This window comes from Sinohyriopsis cumingii, chromosome 5, assembly GCF_028554795.1.
Source record: "Sinohyriopsis cumingii isolate HCF-2022 chromosome 5, ASM2855479v2, whole genome shotgun sequence".
Lineage (NCBI taxonomy): Eukaryota > Metazoa > Mollusca > Bivalvia > Unionida > Unionidae > Sinohyriopsis > Sinohyriopsis cumingii.
Genome location: NC_142965.1, coordinates 146,744,054 through 146,764,455, shown reverse-complemented (window position 1 = coordinate 146,764,455; position 20,402 = coordinate 146,744,054). Strand labels below are relative to the sequence as shown.

Below are 20,402 nucleotides of genomic sequence, written 5' to 3'. Positions count from 1 at the left end.
AAAGTATTGTACTCTCTGTCATCATGGTAAAGTATTGTACTCTCTGCCATCATGGTAAAGTATTGTACTCTCTGCCATCATGGTAAAGTATTGTACCGTCTGTCATCATGGTAAAGTAGTGTACTCTCTGCCATCATGGTAAAGTAGTGTACTCTCTGCCATCATGGTATAGTAGTGTACTCTCTGCCATCATAGTAAAGTAGTGTACTCTCTGCCATCATGGTAAAGTAGTGTACTCTCTGCCATCATGGTAAAGTAGTGTACTCTCTGCCATCATGGTAAAGTAGTGTACTCTCTGCCATCATGGTAAAGTAGTGTACTCTCTGCCATCATGGTAAAGTAGTGTACTCTCTGCCATCATGGTAAAGTAGTGTACTCTCTGCCATCATGGTAAAGTAGTGTATTCTCTGCCATCATGGTAAAGTAGTGTACTCTCTGCCATCATGGTAAAGTATTGTACTCTCTGCCATCATGGTAAAGTAGTGTACTCTCTGCCATCATGGTAAAGTAGTGTACTTTCTGCCATCATGGTAAAGTAGTGTACTCTCTGCTTTTTTTGTTGTTGTTGTGGGGTTTAACGCCATTTTTCAGCACGATAGGCTATACATGGCGGCCAGTATTAATGGTGGAGGAAGAACCCGGAAAACCCCGGAAAGAACCACCGACCCACGAGAAGCTACTGGCAGGCTTTCTCACATGCCCACATTGGCTGAATCTTAGACTCGAACCGCCGCAGACAGAGGTGAGATGGCAGTGATCCGTAACGAAGAGCGCTTTAGACCACTCGGCCACTCGGGGCCCCTGTACTCTCTGCCATCATGGTAGAGTATTGTACTCTCTGCCATCATGGTATAGTAGGGTACTCTCTGCCGTCATGGTAAAGTAGTGTATTCTCTGCCACTAATGAACTTAGTTTATATAATTATATTCTAATTTTACGAATTGGAAATAATAACAAATGTTTTGTCTCCATCCCAATACAAAACGTATTTATCTCATTTATAAATATCTCATCAATTTATATAAATCCTGGGTTATGAGGAACACACTGTTGCAATAGTATCCATATCTGTTTGGTAGAATAATGAGGTCAGAAGTTATTATAGAATGAGTGAGCTAAGACTTCGTAATTGAACTAGAAAGGTATGGGATGGAGAGAAAGGACAAACGGATGAAGACCAGGTCAGATAGCTTTAGGCAACCTGGATCTTTCTGAATCAAAGCAATTCCTCCACTGTATAGATGTAGACTTTGAACAGTTGTTTAGTCTTCATCGTTGTGATATAAATCTTAGCATTGATGCTGTGTATGCTTAATTTGTGTTAATTGTTGTCTTTTCTACATTATTATATTTTATGTTTATTTGCAATTTATAATCGACCTTTCTCCAAATACAAGTTCACTGTGTACCTGACTAGAGACATTGATTATGTAACCAACATAATACATAGCCAAAATGTTCTCTGTGAGTGTAGACTAAATATTTAGATCATTATTAATGTATGCATGTTTATATTAATCTATGTCTAATACATTGGAATCACCCCATCCCCCTGTAAAACCTGGTCTGCCTCATGTTTGCTCGGTTTATTATTATAATTTTTGCAGTAGACGTTATGTTTTTTGACAACTTAGAATGTTATAGAAATGAACTTTTGACCCTCATCCTGGTTCTATTTATGTGTTTTACCTTTTTTAAAAATGGTGTTTACTTGAGAAATTACCCACTGTTGCAGTATCGTCTTTTGCAGAAGCAATCTTATTGTTGTGTTAAGTATTCAAATTCACTGGAAATACAAATTTTCCAACAATAATATTATTGGATAGAAACAATAATTTGGAACTGTAGTGAATTCAGAAAAGAGTATTTTGGCATTATATTAGCATGATTCACCAAAGGACTTATCACATTGTCCCAGTTCAGACTACTGGTACATTAGCTAATTCGAGACTACAGGCACATCAACACATTCAATATCAGGACCATGTTGGGAATACCATTCGAATTCAGTTAAAATTTTATGGAATTTTGATTAAACTTTAAGGACTTTTTGGTATTTAATTTACAATACTGTAAATTCTTTCTCATTTTGTAGTGTAGGTTAGTAAATTATTTGTTGAATTTTATTGAAGTTGATGTTTTGCGCTCATTTGTGTTAATTATTTTAATACCACTGAGTTGTGACATTGATCAATTGTGTTGTCTTCATCTTTGTGATATAAATGCGATCATTTTTTATCGGTTGTGTTGCTTTTGTCATTGTGATAAATATGTTATCATTGATCAGTTGTGTTGTCTTCATCGTTTTTTTTTTAATATACAAATTTAAGCATTCTGCCTATTTATTACAGCCAGTTAACTAAAGAGAAAATCATCGCTGAAGCGGACCATATGGAGAAATGTATATTGGACAAATCTAACTATTTTCTTGGTAAGGTTGCAAATAAAATAGACTCTATCAACTTAAATCATTCGGCCCCAATCCCGCCTGTAGGCGTGATGAGGCTAATCCCTGTTTCCGAGCTCTGCAGCATCAATGTCGTTTAAGATACACCAGAGTGGGTGGTATTACAAAAATTCAGACAGATTTAGCTCTACAATGATACCAAACAATCTGTAAGTTCTAGCTGCACTACAAAATAGAGAGGGAAAAACCTCATTTTTGGACCCGGTTTTTTTCCAACCAAAATTCGCTCGTGGTCGAAATGCGATTTTGTGTCCGAATTTTAGACCTTTTGGCCTCGGATCTAAGGCAGACCGGTCTGAACTGCACACAGACAGGTTAACCTTTGCAAAAACTTTATGAGATGGGCTTTTGGAACAAAGAGCAGTCTCCATACGAAAATGATGGGTCCATTAGGCAAAAAAAAAATAATTAAATAGAATAAATCAGTACCCAACCTTTACCCTTCTGATCATGCGCAAGCAAATAACCAAAGGAAAATGATATTTCTAATACAACTTGGCATTAGTCTCATGGAAAATCTGTTGAAAGCCGATATATTACGATGTATTCAGAAATAGCCCCCAAAATGTCTTTCCTACGCGCATTTCAGGCGCAAACGACGAAAACATCTGGGACCGAATGAGTTAATAGAATATTGTTTATGTTGCTGCTTTCTTTACGGTTTATTTCCTGCATGGCTCACGTAATTGCAATTGTAATTTGAAAGTGCTTTTTCAGCCATATTTGTTTTGTAACTGGATTTGGGGGCTTTTTGGCTAAACGAGTATAACTTTCATTGTAACACGAATAGGTTAATGTCTATACTGCTTACAATGAACGATAGTTAATAATTGTTATATTTTCTAATTCAGCTGTCACACTGATATAGGTTTGTACGTGTCACATAGATATTGGGCTGAACGATCATATCCAACACCCAGTTGTCACACATATATTGGGCTCCATGACCATATCCAACACCTAAGTGTCACATAGATATTGATCTGAACGACCATATCTAACACCCATTTGTCACACATATATTGGGCTCCATGACCGTATCCAACACCTGAGTGTCACATAGATATTGATCTGAACGACCATATCCAACACCCATTTGTCACACATATATTGGGCTCCATGATCATATCCAACACCTAAGTGTCACACATATATTGGGCTATATGACCATATCCAACACCCAGGTGCCACACAGTTTACGATATAACCATAACTAACACCCAGTTATCAGGTAATCTACAATCTACAACACCTAGACTGGTATATCCTATGGATAGTATAGTACATTTATGCTGTCTGCTTCGTCGTAATGTGCGTAACAATGGGGGAAAAAAATTCCAAAACTTTTCGGATTTTGCATAAAGTTTTAGAGTTTTCCTTCCAGATATAACATTGAAATTCCATGATTGTTTAAACACTAATATATTGTGACAAATTTGTTATATTCTTTTTAACTTGTCAATTTTAATTCGTGTAAAAAAAATTTAATTGACAAGCATTGTACTCGTTAACACATTCTCTTTCAATATTTAATTCAAGGGAGCCTATGTCATTCGGAAACTATTCAAGGGAAATACTGAGTTATCTTTCCTTGGTCAGACTGCAAATCACATTCAAAACCTATCACTTAAAGTATCTAAACTGTATTTGTCTACTTTTAAGGTGACCACATTTGTCGGTTTTAATGTGCCAAACTTCAAGCTGTCAGTTTCTTTTTAATGTTCCCAAGTTTGTCTGTTTTTAATGGTTAACTTTTTTTCTGTTTTAATGTACTCTTTCAATGCTGTGTTAGTAAATTCAGACGAATTTTCCACAGTACTACAGAAAAGGGCGTGCATGACATACGTCAACAGTTTCATATTTTGCATGTGGCTAGACTTTTAAAGAAAAAGAATTTCCCCGACTTTCTTCACTGGTTACACTGGCTATTTAAAAAAGACATGGTATATCTTAGGTATAGTTCAAAGAACCTTTAATTCCCTTTATGTTGGTGTACGATTGATAGGTGTAATATGGGATATAGAGTATACAACTTGGCCGTACTCCAGATATGCACCTTTCAAAAAAAGTGCTAGCTCCACTTGGTCATTTCCACTTCCTGAACTTCAGAGGTAAATTGTATAAAAAAAAGAGCCGATAACTTTTTTTTCTTCATTTTATGTATTGGGTAATTTATTCATTGTACTTTCAGAAGCTGGTGTTGTCTAGTCTGGCCAAATTCATTTTCACTATATTAATAGCTGCTAAGGATAGTGTACTTTAGACAAATTCAGACTGATTTTTTAGCACAAGGGAGCAGTCATTTTAGTTAGCAGTGTGTTTAGATAGCAGCAGGGGGGGGCGAATCGGACATTTTGTCCAATCGTTATTTTGCTTAATTATTACTTTCTGCACTCAACGATCTAGTGTCGTCAGCGCCTGGTAAAAAAAAAACGACGACGTCGTTGGGGGATCGTCCAATCGTCATTTGGTTTAATTAACACCTTCTGCGCGCCGATCCCCAGCGTCGTCAGCGTCCGGTAAGCACATCGACGACCGCGTCGATGTCATCGCCCCCCTGCTGCTTACAATGAAAATTATTTACAACTAACCGAATATTTGGTCAAGTCCGATACGATATCGTGTCCGAGGGTCATGTAAATTTATCGTTACAAATCCATGTGGGGTCGACTGAGCATGACTAAAAAAGTTTCGAAAAACATTAAAGTCCATGTCACCGCCGCACCATGTCTGCCAAATATTTCGTAGCGTGTGTGTATCAACGCCGTTGAATACAGCAAGAATATTACAGTTGTCTCTGATTACTTTTGGAATCTGAGTGTATCGTTGAGTGACATATATCACGTCAGTGTTTTTATGCCTGCCTCTGGAAAATATCCTAGCTGGGTTTTTTTGATTGTCTAACATAACATCATCGTACACGACTAGATTGTTAACGTCGCCATCAATATCATCAATACCTGGTGCATCATTGATATCTGTAATAAACTCAATAACATTTTTTTTAGCGATCGCTGATGCATTCTCGTTGAAATCTTTCAACACCTCGTAGCATCGTTGATCATCTACGCTAGGAGCAACCAAATACAACTTATCCCACTTCATCCATCTCATTATTAAATTGAGTAACAATTGCGTCTTGCCGGATCCAGATGGTCCGATGATAATCATCCGGATCGAGTTTGGTAACGCTGCAACATGCTTAACTGGTTCTCTTGTTTTAGTCGCCGAAAAATCAATTATATTCATATCTCTATACATAAATTATGGATCTATATTGTGTGAAGTGTAGAGTACGTACTGGCACAAATGATATGACAACCGCTACAACAAGAAATAACAGATCGGCCCTTACTGGTAAGTGTACACAATGCGGTACAAAGAAATTTAGATTTATTTCTATTAAACCCGGGGATGTTTTAAAAAAAAGCGAGGAGGTGATATTGCAGCCAGGTTATCAAAACTCCCCGGAACCCCGTGGGCAAAGTATCCAGGAGAAAAGCACCTCCCAGGATATAGCTACTGTGGCCCCGGAACACGATTAGATATCAGACTCGATGATCAAAATCAACCCAAACCCGGTGAGTACCCAATAAATGCTATCGATAAGGCGTGTCATGCTCATGATGTTGCTTACAAAAGTAGCGATCTGCAACAGCTTCATATCGCGGACGTAAAATTAATTCACGCGTTAAATGCTATTCCTGATAAATCCGGCAAAGAAAAATTGGCTTCATGGTTGGTAAAATCGGCTATGAAAGGTAAATTAATGATGGGCGCTGGTAATTAATAACAACATGGAATCCATCTATTATTCTCCGAGAGGATACTGGAAGGGGAAGGCCGCAATTGGTAAGCTTGCAAGCGCTGCAAAGGTAACAAAGGCCACTGCGGCTAATTGGTTATCCAAACAGGCTATATGGCAAATTTATCTACCACCGCCTAAACAAATCAACTTCTCGCGCTTTGATGTCAGCGTACCTAATGAAGTTCATCAGGCTGATATACTATTTTTGCCGCATGACAATGGTTACAAATACGCGCTAACCCTAGTTGATGTTGCGAGTCAATACAAACAAGCGGAGCCGTTAAAAACAAAGTCAGCAACTGAAGTAGCCGCTGCGTTTGAAAGAATTTATCAAAGAGGTCCTCTGCGCTGGCCAAATCTATTACAAGTTGATCCCGGTAGTGAATTTCGCGGCGCTGTTTTATCAACGCTGAAACATCATAGCGTCGCGATACGACGAGGTCATACTGCGCTACATCGTGATCAGGCAATTGTTGAACGATTCAATCGGACTCTTGCTGAACGGTTATTTGGATATCAATACGCGAAGGAATTCATCCAAGAAAAACGATCTCGTGAATGGGTTAAAAGGTTGCCAGGCGTAATTGCAGCGTTAAATAACGAGATTACCCGAGCAATCAACATGAAGCCCAGCGACGCGATTAAATACGAGTATATACTCGGAAAATCAAAAATAGATAGTGTTTCCAAGCCGATTCTTGGCGATGTCACTGTTAGATATCTATATGAACCAGGAGAGCTTGACGGCGGTAAAAAAAGGGCTACTGATCCTATTTGGAGTGTTACCACACATAACATATCAACGATAACACGATCAACTGGTAGACCACCGATCTACAGACTGGATTCAACTGCCCCACAGCGCGGATTTACACGCGAGCAACTACAAGTGATACCTGACGATACTCAATTACCCCCGCGTGGTCTTAACTAGCGCCGTTGCGTCTATTGCACTCAAGACAGGTCAACCTCACATTGTTTTTAACATGACCGAGACTGTTATCGATTCTGTCCACGGTAAATTGGCGAGCGTCTTTATCCGAATAACGCCAGCGCATTACACAATTACAACTCGCGCAGTGATTATTCTGTTGTTGTCGTAGCGAGATTATTAATTCGGCATCAATATCAAAACGCCGCTGTTTTTTTTATCCTGTTGGCGGTAACCCGAGAGTTTTCTATCAATGACGCTTGCATCGATGATGTCGTTGTCATTGGTGACTCCGTCACTGACTTCGTCAATAACAATTCTTCGAAGCTGATTTATCCTTCGTACTCTGGACACTGCAAGATAGACTAGATTTGACCATTCGATGCGATTATCAACTATCCAAACAATTGTGTCCGTGATAGTCAGTCCCTGCGAGGAATGTATTGTTGTTGCGTATCCTAGCGTCCACGGGGATTTATCAGCACGTAGCGCGTCCTCGACGACGCTGATATCAACGAGCACGATATCATTCAGCACGAGAATTTGTTTTTTTGTCCCTGACGCTGTCGGGGCCGGGATTTCAACTTCAATGTTCTGCCGCCGTGTGTCCGCGGGTCTATAACATAACGGCACTGGGCGCGTTGGAAACTTTTCCTTATGCAACGTAAACAACCTCCGCTGAAGTGTGTCTCTGACTATCTTTCTACTCGCTACAATCAAATCATTTGGTCTCCATGTTTCCCAGAATTCATTTAACGGCGTTTCCGGAATCACCTCGCGGATTATTTCACACTGAATTCTATCCGGCTGTAATCTGATTAATTTTTTAACCTCGCGCAGTTGTTCATCAAGTGCCCGGTAATCAGTATCGGTTTCTTCATAATAGCCCACAAAACCCTTTAGCCAATCATGTGGGCCCTCGCCGACAAATGGTGGTGGTTGACCATGGTCGCCACACATGATCACCGCTGTATTCGCGAGCAGCAACCAATCAAGAAACATTTGTAAAACATCTAACGAAACAGTACATATTTCGTCCCAGATGATAACCTCAGGAATAAATTTTTCACCCATTCGATCAGGAGTCCACTCACCGCCGCTGTATCGAAAAAAGCTGTGATAAGTAACGGCGTCAACATTTCGTTGTTTTATCTCTCGCGCTAGTCTATGGGTCGGTGTAAGCACGATTATACTTGCCCGCGTTCGAAATAATTCAATTGCCCGAGTCGTCTTTCCCGACCCGCCACAGCCGCTTAAATAAACTGTTTTGTGTCTACAAATTGGATCAGAACACGATGGTGCATTAGACCATTCTGACAATTTATCACCGCGTAAGTAGTTGTTCTCAACGGTGACATCTGCTGACGGGGAATAATCGCGTCGTATTTCATTTTTGATTCTCCATGTACCCCAACTCTCGTCCGGACTAGTAAACCCGGCTACGTTTTCCTTGTACTTTACGTCAACATAAAACGAATCAACGGCTACTCTAACCGCGGTGTCGGGAAATCTATTTATCATCGAGAATAAATTTATGCAAGCATAACCCAGCATAGACGCCCTCAAATGTGGATATGCCGGGCTGTCTCCATCGCTGTAGGTAACAACTGTACCCAACTTTGTTCCATTGGACAAGAAAGCTGTTTTGCAGTTCACGTATCTATTTTTTGCCACTGCGTCCTTGATTACGAAATCATATTCTGCGTCATCTATAATCAGCCGTGAGCAATATCGTTTGTAGTCGTGGTTTTTTCCACCTTGTGTGAACTTACCAATTATTCTTCTACCGAGATCTTTTGCCTCGCGGTTTCGTTGGTTAAATATCCTCCTGGACCATTCGATGATATATTCCTCGTCGGCATCAATGTTTTTTCTGGACTCGTCAATTATGCTATCTAGACGCTCCGGTTCTGGTAACCAGACTTCAGTCTGCGCCCGGTATGATATAATTGCGTCACTGACAATCAACGAAACTAGCATGCTACAATCAATCATATACCGTAGCAGCGCTATTGGCAACCACTTCTTTTCAGCCATGTGTCTACCGATCCAAATATAGCAACAGCGATGGAGTCCTGCCGCGAATTCAAATGATACTATGCGAGCGAATCCGGTTAAATCAAAATCAGGCAGTGGTCCATTAATAGCAACACGAGTCATTTCATGTCTGGGGTGTCCAAATCGTTTGAAATACTCAGCTGCGGATCCATACCCGAGAAAACTCGCTGGATAACAGGCAACCATATCAACCGAGATCATAGCGTCGCGGCTGTATTCAGTGTTCCATAGTCCACCGTGACAGTATTCCAAACAACTGGATTGTACATCCGGCAGAAATTCCTTGCGCGTTGGTCTCCACGCATTTTTCCTTGCTGCAACATGAGCTACAACCGATGGAATCGTAAAACAATTTGTTAGCAGTTGTTCATCATGCTCTTCAAATTCCATGGCGGTTTTTTTCATCCTGTTGTGAAATGCTTCAGTACGATATAATTCGCCGTTTGGTCTTACAAACTGATCAAAGGTATCCGCATCGTTTTCAGCGCTGCGAAGTAACCACACTGATACAGGGTCGTTTTTACACAAGTAGGCAATAGCATCAAATAGTTTCCTCTCCGCGAGAAAACCATCCCGGGAGAATTCTTCGGGTATATACTTTACTGTTCTATCCCGTGGAAATATTGTGATCGCGGGCGTCCATGCGTGTTCGTTATGATCAATAATTTTGATTGGGGCTCCCTTCGATTTATACTTCGATTCGTATAATACTTCACCGGTTATCGTTGTAACGGTTATTGGAAATCTCAACGACGTTTCTAATCTCGCTATGTCGCTGATGGTCGCTCCACGCTCTTTTACGGTTAGTTCCCACTGGTTGATTTTGCTACGTCGTAAATCAGTCAATTTGTTTCCTCGACATGCATTTGTAAAATGCTCTATTATTCGTTCTGCTACACAATTTATCCCCGTTGACTGTTTCATCGGTTTCAGTTTTCCGATATCAGGTTTCTTATTTAACGGGTATATTCCATAAACAACTGCTGTTTCAGGATACGCTCGTTCATAGTATGGTCTGTCAATTCCGGTTAACAACCCCGGCTTGGAGTCGCGGCTGACAGTGACTGTTTTCTTGTCGCTGAGAACTGGTTCAAATTTATCACGTATGATCCAATCGCCTGATTCCACCCGGACAATGAATTTTACTCTGAAGAAATACCTTTTACCGTCAAGTTGTGATATTATCGTTGCTGCGCGGTTGTCGTTCATGGTAGCATCAACAACACCATGAATTCGAAATGTTGACCAACTATGAGATGCACCATCACGTTTGAATTCATTGATACAATCGCGTATTTTACTCAACAGGGTTTTATCGTTTATTAACGCTTTTGGTGTGTCCTTGAGGACTCTATCGAGATTGAACTTAATATTTTTCCAGGGTTTAATTACTGCTAATCTCTCAAACTCATCCATATAATTAAAACAAGTATTTAAATAAAAGAATATAGTATAATGAACAAATGCAAATGGTTGATGATTGGGTCGATAACCCCGTGCAATAAATCATGTAGAGGTGAATTCTGCGGGTATCATTTACAAAGCGTTCGTAATGGTTCTCTTGGCCCCTCCCGTGCTTGGTTTGCCACGTTGGTGTAAGAGGAAAATCGCAGTTGTGTATTAATTGTGGCGGAAAGCGATACAGGGAACTAAAACGCTATTATGACAAACGAATTAAAAACGCCGTCATTGACCCCACCGCTGACTCCGTCATCAAAACCCCCCAAGACTATGTTGAAAGATTTATAATTAAACCAAATAATAAATTAGACAAGTAGTATTATTATATAAATGGACCAAGAATTTCAGCCGCATCCCCTGCTCGTCAATTACGAGGCATCTCGCGACGGTATTGTTAGAAACCGCAGACTGAAGAAGCCGGTTGGATGGAAAAACAATCACGGGTATTTAATGTTTACTGCTGGAGGGAAAAAATATCTCTGTCACAGAATCATCTATGAATGTTTCCACGGATTGATCAAAGATAGTCTCGTTATTGATCACATTGATTCTAATTATCAAAATAACAGACTGTGTAATCTGCAAGCTATCTCTCAGAGTGAAAATATTAAAAAAGGCCAGACTGGTAAGTACTCAAAAGCAGCAAGGGGCGTCAAATCATTTGATACGTCAACGCACGAGGAAAAAATATTTCAGTCCATGAATGAGGCAGGAAAATATTTTGACATTTGTAGCGCCTCAGTACGATTTGTTGCAGAACGAGTATATCAAACAGCTTTCTCAAGTAAAAACGGACATAGAATTCGATTTTCATATTTGAAGGGGGATAACTCGTGAGGGTATGACGAAGTCACCATGATAGAGTTATGCTGTCACGTGATTTGCAAATAGTCGTCTGTTTCAATGTAAATAAGTTACCTATGCGCGTTCACCTGGAACGCATTACGTGCTTATATTTTTTAAAAACTCGTTATTTGTTAGGTGCGGTCCGTAGTCCAATGCAAACATGTTTGACTATGAAACTCGAGTCAACAATTTACGGGTTCGCGCCTCGCAGCGGGCAATTGCCTGGCGGGAAACGGTCAAATGTTTTTTTTTTCTATATAATTGGGGGGGAGGGGATAAAGCCCCCTTCGTTGAAGTTCAAAACGAACCAAAACGCAGCCCACACTATCATTCATAGTGTGCGCGGTTGGTTTTTTCCAACTACGCAACCATGATTGATTTTCATGGGTTGCGTTTTGGTTCGGTTGAGTGCAAACCACGCCCCCGTCATTGTTTGTACTGTCCATGTATGCCTGCAATCTGCCACAACACTCGAGTGGAGATTTACGGCATTGTACTGTCCATGTATGCCTGCAATCTGCCACAACACTCGAGTGGAGATTTACGGCATTGTACTGTCCATACAAAAAACGGGGTCAAAAATGACCCCCAATAATTTTATTAAACTTAAATTTTATTAAACTTTAAACTTAAATTTTATTAAAATTTTTGATATTAGAAATAAGATGTTTATAATAATATGGATCCCCAAGACATCAATAATATATTAACTGAGATTTCAAAATTAAAAAATCAAGGAATTGTATTATCTGATAGGCTCAACAGCGAGGAAATACTATCCGATTATGAGGCTATAAAGGAACAATCGAAGCGAGGGCGTTTTACGCTAGCCCGCGAGTATTCTTTTATAAAACGATTACAACATACAATTAATGAGAACCTGTATGGCAATGACGTAAGCGTATTCATTGGGTTATTCACTGCCGTTGAAACAATACGAAAAAAACTCGGGCAGCTTTATGAAAAACGCCGCGAGATCTCTAGTAAGATTAAAAACATTAGGAGGATCATAGACGAAACCCCTGTGGGGAGCCTCAGCTTGAAGTTACCTGTGCCCACGTCGCGTGACGAAGTCGGCATACAAATGTAACATTATATATATGTGATGTACACAATGACACGATATATTTCTGCCACCATGGAAAGACCCGGCGGAAAATTTTATTTGAAATTGCGGATCAATTTACAATAATGGTAGGTGAATCACTTACTACTCGGCTAGCCAGAGAGCGGCTAGCAGCGCTTATAAAGTTTATACCGTTACGAGATAGAGTGAGAGAGAAACTTCAAACGCGACAACAAATGCAAACTGATTTTGCTGTTGGAAGTGAACAGTTATTTGCCCCGGTAACTAAAGCGACTAAGGATGTTACGGCGGTAACTGTACCCGTTCTTGGTGCGCTTGAAAAGATAGCGGCAGAGACAAAACAAACAAAAAGGTCTTTAGAAACACTCCCTGCAAAAATAGCGGCTGCTACAACACGGAGGCCACCACCACTCGCTATAACCGAACCACAAGAACCTTATGTTACAATGGCCGACGAGGAAGAACTAGGCGCTACTGCGAAAGAACCAGAAGAAGAAATACCAGAAGAAGAAATACCAGAAGAAGAAATACCGGAAGAAAAAGAGGGGAATATACCCCGTATTGTACTCAAAAAGAGCACAATAGATCAAATTAGAGGCTTCAGCAACAGGGAAGAATTAATTAATTTTGCTGCCAACAATTTTGCTAAGAGCATACGAGATAAGAAGCATATCAATAGCGGTTACGAGAAAAATATAAAGTCGTTAAAGGACTGGGCAAGAATAGTGTATTTAGCAAGTAAACATAAAGATGCATTACCACATCGTAGTAAATCCGATTACGACACATTCCACAAGGAAGTTAAGAGTATAACACCAAAAAAAGGAAAAGGATACCCTGTTGGTAAAGAATCCTACGGCGTTACCTGCCCTAATAGTGTTCTCAGTGATATATCACGGCAGGAAGTACTAATTGGAGGAAAACGAGCCGGAAATAACTCTACGGAAATAATCAATGAGGCCGCTGATATTTGCAAGCGGTTATTTACAGGCGGTATTATGGACATTAATGCATATCGAACGCTCATAGACGAGCTCGTGGATGATTAAAAAGATTATAAAATTATAAAATTATAAAATTATCGTTTTTGTTAATTTTTTGACTGTTTTTGGCCATTTTTTGACTGTTTTTGGCCATTTTTTGAGGGCAGAAACCCAAGGAAATCATTTAGAGAAAATCGATGTTTTTCTGAAAAATCGAGAAAAAAAACGACTATAGGCAACAAAAAACGACCAAAAATGACTAGAAATCAAGAAAAAACCAGAAAAAAACCGGATTTTTATCGAGGGCAAAAACCCAAGGAAATTTTGATAAAATTTATTCCGGTTTTCCACACGGCGGTGGGGGGGGGGGGTAATCAATCACTGGTGATCACAATCACTGGTGATCACAATCACTAATTGGAAAACTGGTGTTTTTAATAAGGATGATCATACACTACAACCATGATAAACCAGTACTCGTCTACGTGGTAAACTCGCGATTGCCTGTTTACCGCGCGTACTATGGAGATGGTCTCGGTAGCACCATTGCGGGGTTATTTACAAGAATGGCTCCAAAAGTAGCGCCGTTAGCCAAACAATTAGGGATGAAGGCTATTGATGTTATTCGTGATAAGGGTATTAGTGCCATTGGAGATGTTGCCGGAAAGACGCTTTCAGCCGCGCGGGACAAACTAATGTCATTGGTGAAATCTAAGAGATTCTCAAAAAGAAAACAGAAACCACCGGTAATGCCATCAACGACAGTGATGCCTGCAAATGTCAGTAAAGTAATAAATAACGCCGTGGAAGAAAAATTAGAGTCGTTGGCGGCGACGACTCCGTCGTTGGCGACTTCGCCATCAGCCGATGCGGCAACCAACGCGCTCATGAACGCGATAGCGGGGAGTGGTTTAAATTCAAAGAATTTACGACGAAAAAATCGCAATTGAAAACACCAACATGATAAATAATAAAATGTTTGCGCGTACCGCTGATCCCGCGTTTGATATGAATGCCCCAGTGCGCAGGGATGATTCTGTCCGTGATTATCAATATTATTCTTATTATGCAGCGCAACCTGACCTACGATCGCGAATTGAACTTCAAGTCCAAGATACCAGTAAATACTTTCTGCCGTGTGAAGCGTTTATCGAAATTGAGGGAGAACTCGTGACAAATGCCGCCGATAATGCACCATACGCAGATGACCATCGTGTTCGAGTTGGCTTCGTCAACAACGGTATCATGGCGTTATTTGAGAGCGCCAGATATCTTATTGACGGGCGAGAAATTGAATCAATAGAACGCGAGGTTGATGTTGCAACGACGATAATTGGGTTGGCGAGATACTCGGATGATTATACAAGATCGGCGGGCCCATCTATAATGTTCGCAAAGGACACCACTAATAACGCTGACCATCTTCAGTACATCAACGTGCTGGTGGAAGGAGATACCGCAACTAACCCACAAGCTGAAGCAGCCAATCCAGACCGCAGAGCAAGACCAGACGCTAATTTCAATATCATAAAAAGTACTAACGATAATTTCAATCTAGGGTTTGCAACACGAGTAGGAATGTTGCAAGGACCACGCCGAAAGTTTTCATGCGCGATTCCACTCCATCACATATTTGGATTTTGCAGAAATGTCAGGAAGGTTATCTATGGGGCTAAGCATACAATCGCGCTGACGCGAAGGGGCGATGATAACAATGCAATATGGCGTGCTGCTGGCGTCGCTGCCGGTAAAGTCGTTTTAACTAAAATGGCATTGTGGATGCCGGTGCTGACTCCATCAGTTACCACGGAAGCACGATTGTTAGCATTTATGGAACAGGGAGGGAAATCGCTGTTGAGTTGGCTAGCGGTAACAACTGATGCTAAAGAGGATAACGTCGCCGATACGTTTACATGGCACCTAGCATCAAAACAGGGTGTTTCAGCCCCGCGTCATATATTCATAGCGCTACAGAATAGGGGACGATTGGGCAGTCAAGAACACAGCCATATGATATTTGATCAATTAGGAGTCAGGGATGTTTCGCTGAGAATAAACGGACAACAGGAACCATCCGAGGATATACAGCTTAATTACGGCGACAACGATATCGCACGTGTGTATCATCGATTGCTGTCGTATATGGGTCGTGATCAAAACGTCGACACTGGTTTGCAAATATCACAACTTGATTTTAAAAACCTGTATCCGATTTATTATTTTTCGCTGGAACATCTTGATTTAACGAGACAATCCGTCGTTGATATACACTTCCGAGCTCATATAGCCCCGGGTAATGTTAATTATAGAGCGGTTGCTGTCATTCTCAGCGATAAATCAATGCTGCTAGAAGGTGTTGGTGGACGAATGAGAATCGTTGATGCGCCAGTGGAAAACATGTAATTGAAAACATAAACGCGTTTACAATAAAATGTCGTATAGTGTCGTCAGTGTAGAGTTGACCGATGGTCAAGTCAAGAAATTACGATCAAAGTCGGCTAAACAATGTGGAACCACAATAACGCTGAAGCCGTCACAGATGGCAGGTGGTAATCATAAGATATCATTGACGGCGCGTCAAATAAAACATTTCAATGATGCGATGAAGAATAAAAAGGGTGTTCAAATAGATTTTTCAGCCGCAGCAATTAAAAACATGGAAAAGACCGGTGGGATATTTCCGCTGTTAGCTGCGATTTCAGCGTTAATTGCCGCGGCGGCCCCAGCAGTGGCTAAGGCGGCGGCGTTAGGAGCCGTTGGTACCGCGGCGGGAATGGCATTAAAGAAGGCAACCGGGAAAGGCTACAAAAAAAACGACCCGTGGCCGGAAAGGGTCTAAGACTACCGGGAACCCCGTATTCATGGTACTCGGGAAAGGGTCTAAGACTACCGGGAACCGTTTATTAACGCAAGAGTCTATGACTCCAATGTCTAATTTTGATTTAATAGACGCCGCAAACGCGTTAGCGATAAAAAACTTCAGAGGTGTTTTTATGAGGGATCAATTACCGGCGGCCCCAAGGAATACTGAAACAGGCATAATTAACCTCGATGGGTCCTCCGGAGCGGGAACTCATTGGGTTGCATACGCGATTGATCCGCGTGCAATCGTCTATTTTGATTCATACGGGTTAGCCCCGCCGAAAGAGTTCATGCGGTATATCCGGGCGTGTTCAACCCGGGCGTGTTCAGCCCGGGTTTTTTATTCCACGCTGCCAACACAGCAATTAAGTGACCCACCGATATGTGGCCGCGAGGTATTGAACGTACTCGCGGCGATTTCATCATCGCGGAAACCACCTCATGTGGTTGTAAACGAATACACTAGTGGGAAATTTAGAGACAATTACATTAGATAATAATGATTGATATTTGGGGACGACCGGTTTCGGCGCTGAAAAAGCCCACGGAAACGCCTACCACCGATGACATAAAAAAACTAATCGAGGATGAAATCGCCGATACGTTGAATTTAACAAGTGTTGACCCAGGTGAAATAGTTGTATTTCAAGACCGCCAGGGTAAATTGAAATCCAGTAATGTGTCGCTGGATGACGTTTTAATACGACATCCTAATGTCGCCAATGGCACTATCGCGTTGTATACCGGCGACGGACGACTCAAACCGGGTAAACATATATCGGAGGTGATGAATGAGATAACATCCGTTCGAGACAGACTTACATCGTTGAATATATCTATGATCGAATTCGACGCGCGGGTGAAAAAATCTGTCACCGAGGTGAAAAAATCTGTCACCGATATACAACTCACTACCGCTAGTTTTTTTGGAACCCCGACGGTAACCGAACCGAATCTTGCAACAATAAAAAATACTATTTTGGAGTTTACGACGCTGTCGGGCCAATTTACCTCGTTACGAAAAAATGTTAACAGGATCGATGACAACTTTGATAAATTCCTTGGTAAAAAAAATGCCAAACCGGATGAAATCACAATAACTATAAATGATATCACTGCGTATGGACAGGAAATAGAAACAATCAAAACTGATGTTGCAACGAACAAAAGGAGTGTAGACGCGCATGAACGGGAAATAGAAATAATCGGCGCTAATGTTGCAACGATCATAAATAATGTAGACTCGCATGGACGGAAAATAGAAACAATCAAAACTGATGTTACAACGATCATAAATAATATGGACACGCATACACAGGAAATAGGAACAATCAAAACTGATATTGAAGCGAACAAAAAGGGTGTGGACGCGCATACACAGGAAATAGGAACAATCAAAACCGATATTGAAGCGAACAAAAAAAATGTAGACGCGTATTGGCGGGGAATAGGATTAATCAAAACTGATGTTGCAGCGAACAAAAAAGGTATAGACGTACATACATATGAAATAGGAACAATCAAACTTGATGTTGCAGCAAACAAAAAAAGTATGACCGAGAATACACGGGAAATAGAAACAATCAAAACTAATGTTGCAACGAACAAGAATAATATAGACGCGAATTTGCGGAGAATAGAAATAATCAAAACTGATGTTGAAGCGATTAAAGACGGACTACCGAGAATAACAGAGCAACTCGAAACTAATATTGAAGCGAACAAAAAAAATGTAGACGCGTATGGAGGGGAAATAAAAACAATCAAAACTGATGTTGAAGCGATTAAGGACAGACTACCTAGAATGACAGAGCAACTCGAAAAAATGAAAACACCTCATGGGATCATCGGCAGTGGCGTATACACGGTTCAATACGGATCATTCGATTGGACTCCTACGCGTAATGCAATAGATGTCACCGCAATTGTTAAGGGTATTTATCGATTGACATTGATTTCGGCGATGCAGTTCAGTATATCATCGCCGAGTTCATCCGGGTTTAACAATACAATATCAACAATCATTGACAAGGATACAATCGAACGGTTTATAATTAAAGCCGTTGATAGCAGTCTATTTAGGGCAAACATCACATGGTATGCGGAATTTGTAGTGGATCTAAGTAATTAAAAACACTAGCTCTTTTAAAATAAAAATGACCACCAAGGTAATTGAATCAGAGGTATCACCGACGTCACATCAATATCGATTCGATACCGCAAAAGAATTCTCCGCGAACTTGAAAACGCTTTCCGAACAATACCGTGCAAAAATAAAAAAATACCGCCGAAAAATAACCGCCATCGACGCGGTCGTGTACTCGGTGTCGGGTATAGTGGCCGGTACCGGTGTTATTTTATCCACGGTGACCACGATAGCCCCGATCGCTGTTCCAATCGCTGTCTCCGCGATGACAACAGTTGCTGGAGTCGCCAACGCAATCACTAGGAAGATATCTTCGTGTTTTCAGAAAAAACTCAACGAGTATACAGTAAAACATCAAATAGTATCCGACGCGTACTCGAAATTATCCGGGTTGATCTCGTTATCGATTGATAATTTGTTCGTATCCGATGTTGAATTCTCCACGATGGTCCAGTTGTATAGCTCCGCGATGTCAAAAATCGAGGATTTTTAACTGGAAGCCGGAACCACCTGGTTGTTGAAATTAGACACTAAAGACAACGAATAATAATAATGTCGCTGAACCCCGAAGGGTTTCAATTACTTCAGCGGATCGCGGAGAACACCACTCCGGTACAAACAAGTATGATATCGATAACGTCAACGAAACCCGAATTCAGTGTGAACTTCCCATCGCCGGTTCCAGTGAAGGAAATAGCGCTGGCAAAATTGCGAGTATATCACAGTTGGCCTAATATCCGAGCGGACGCATTTAACGGACAACAACCTAATAACTCGCTGGTTTTTGCACGGACAAATAAACCCGATGGGACCCCAGACTGGGAGGAGGTTACAATACCAACTGGGTCATACCAAATAGAACAAATCAATAAAGAATTTCAACGCAGGATAAAATCGATCACAGGAAAAGAATCAAAAATCGCTATTACGGTTCATGAACCGACGTTATCGTCGACGATTGAAATAAGCACACCGGGGTATATGGTTGATATTTATAACAGTTCAATAAGAACCATACTAGGATGGCCTAAGAATCCACCTCATGAAAGTCCGCGGGAATTTCACACGAATGAGCAATCGTATCATGAAATTAATCCCAGTTATCGAGATAGTTGGTCTATTATAAAAAGCACGTTATTACCCAGCTGGTTTATATTTCAAGAAAGGAATACCATGTATTGGTATTTTATATATAAGGAAACTCCTGAATCAGACGTCGAGATCGTAGTCAATTTAAATGATATCACTGATACGTTTGCCGAGATTAATCGTATTTGCCAATCACAACTAGAACAGCTACGGAAAACAAAAGAACGAAAACACGTCGAGGTGTTAAATCAACTTATATCAGACATGGAATATATCAATGAACGAATCGTCGGGATAATATCCGCTAACAGAGACGGTAGTAAACAAAAATTCCTAACCGAGTATAATATCGCAGAAGCCGATTTACCCGATTTCAAGTTTCCAGGATACAACGCGCCAGAACTAAGAAAGTCTCTTAATGATTTTCTCAGTCCATCAACTCATATCCTCAGACACGATAACGGGGATGATGGTAGGCATATTGCCCCGTACAACGTAAATATCGCATCGGTGATAGCAATCAATCTAGTGTGTGATGTTATCGAAGGGAGTTACCAGGTAGATACCAATCAATCAAATCAAGCTCAACAGGGATATATCCTTTATTCATTTTCACCAACAGCCCCTCCGGGATTTTTAACAGTTGAGAGTCCGATTAATCCG

At 40.8% G+C, this 20,402-nt stretch overlaps 1 protein-coding gene across 1 annotated transcript in view; it reads left to right on the top strand.

Annotated features, from left to right (window-relative positions):
* Positions 1 to 20,402, top strand: part of LOC149800417 (uncharacterized) — an 85,499-nt gene that overhangs the window by 56,961 nt on the left and 8,136 nt on the right. The window contains exon 13 of the mRNA XM_089960056.1: positions 2,353 to 2,432. Coding sequence (XP_089816182.1) covers positions 2,353 to 2,432 — 80 coding nt within the window. The remainder of the gene's footprint in view (positions 1 to 2,352; positions 2,433 to 20,402) is intronic.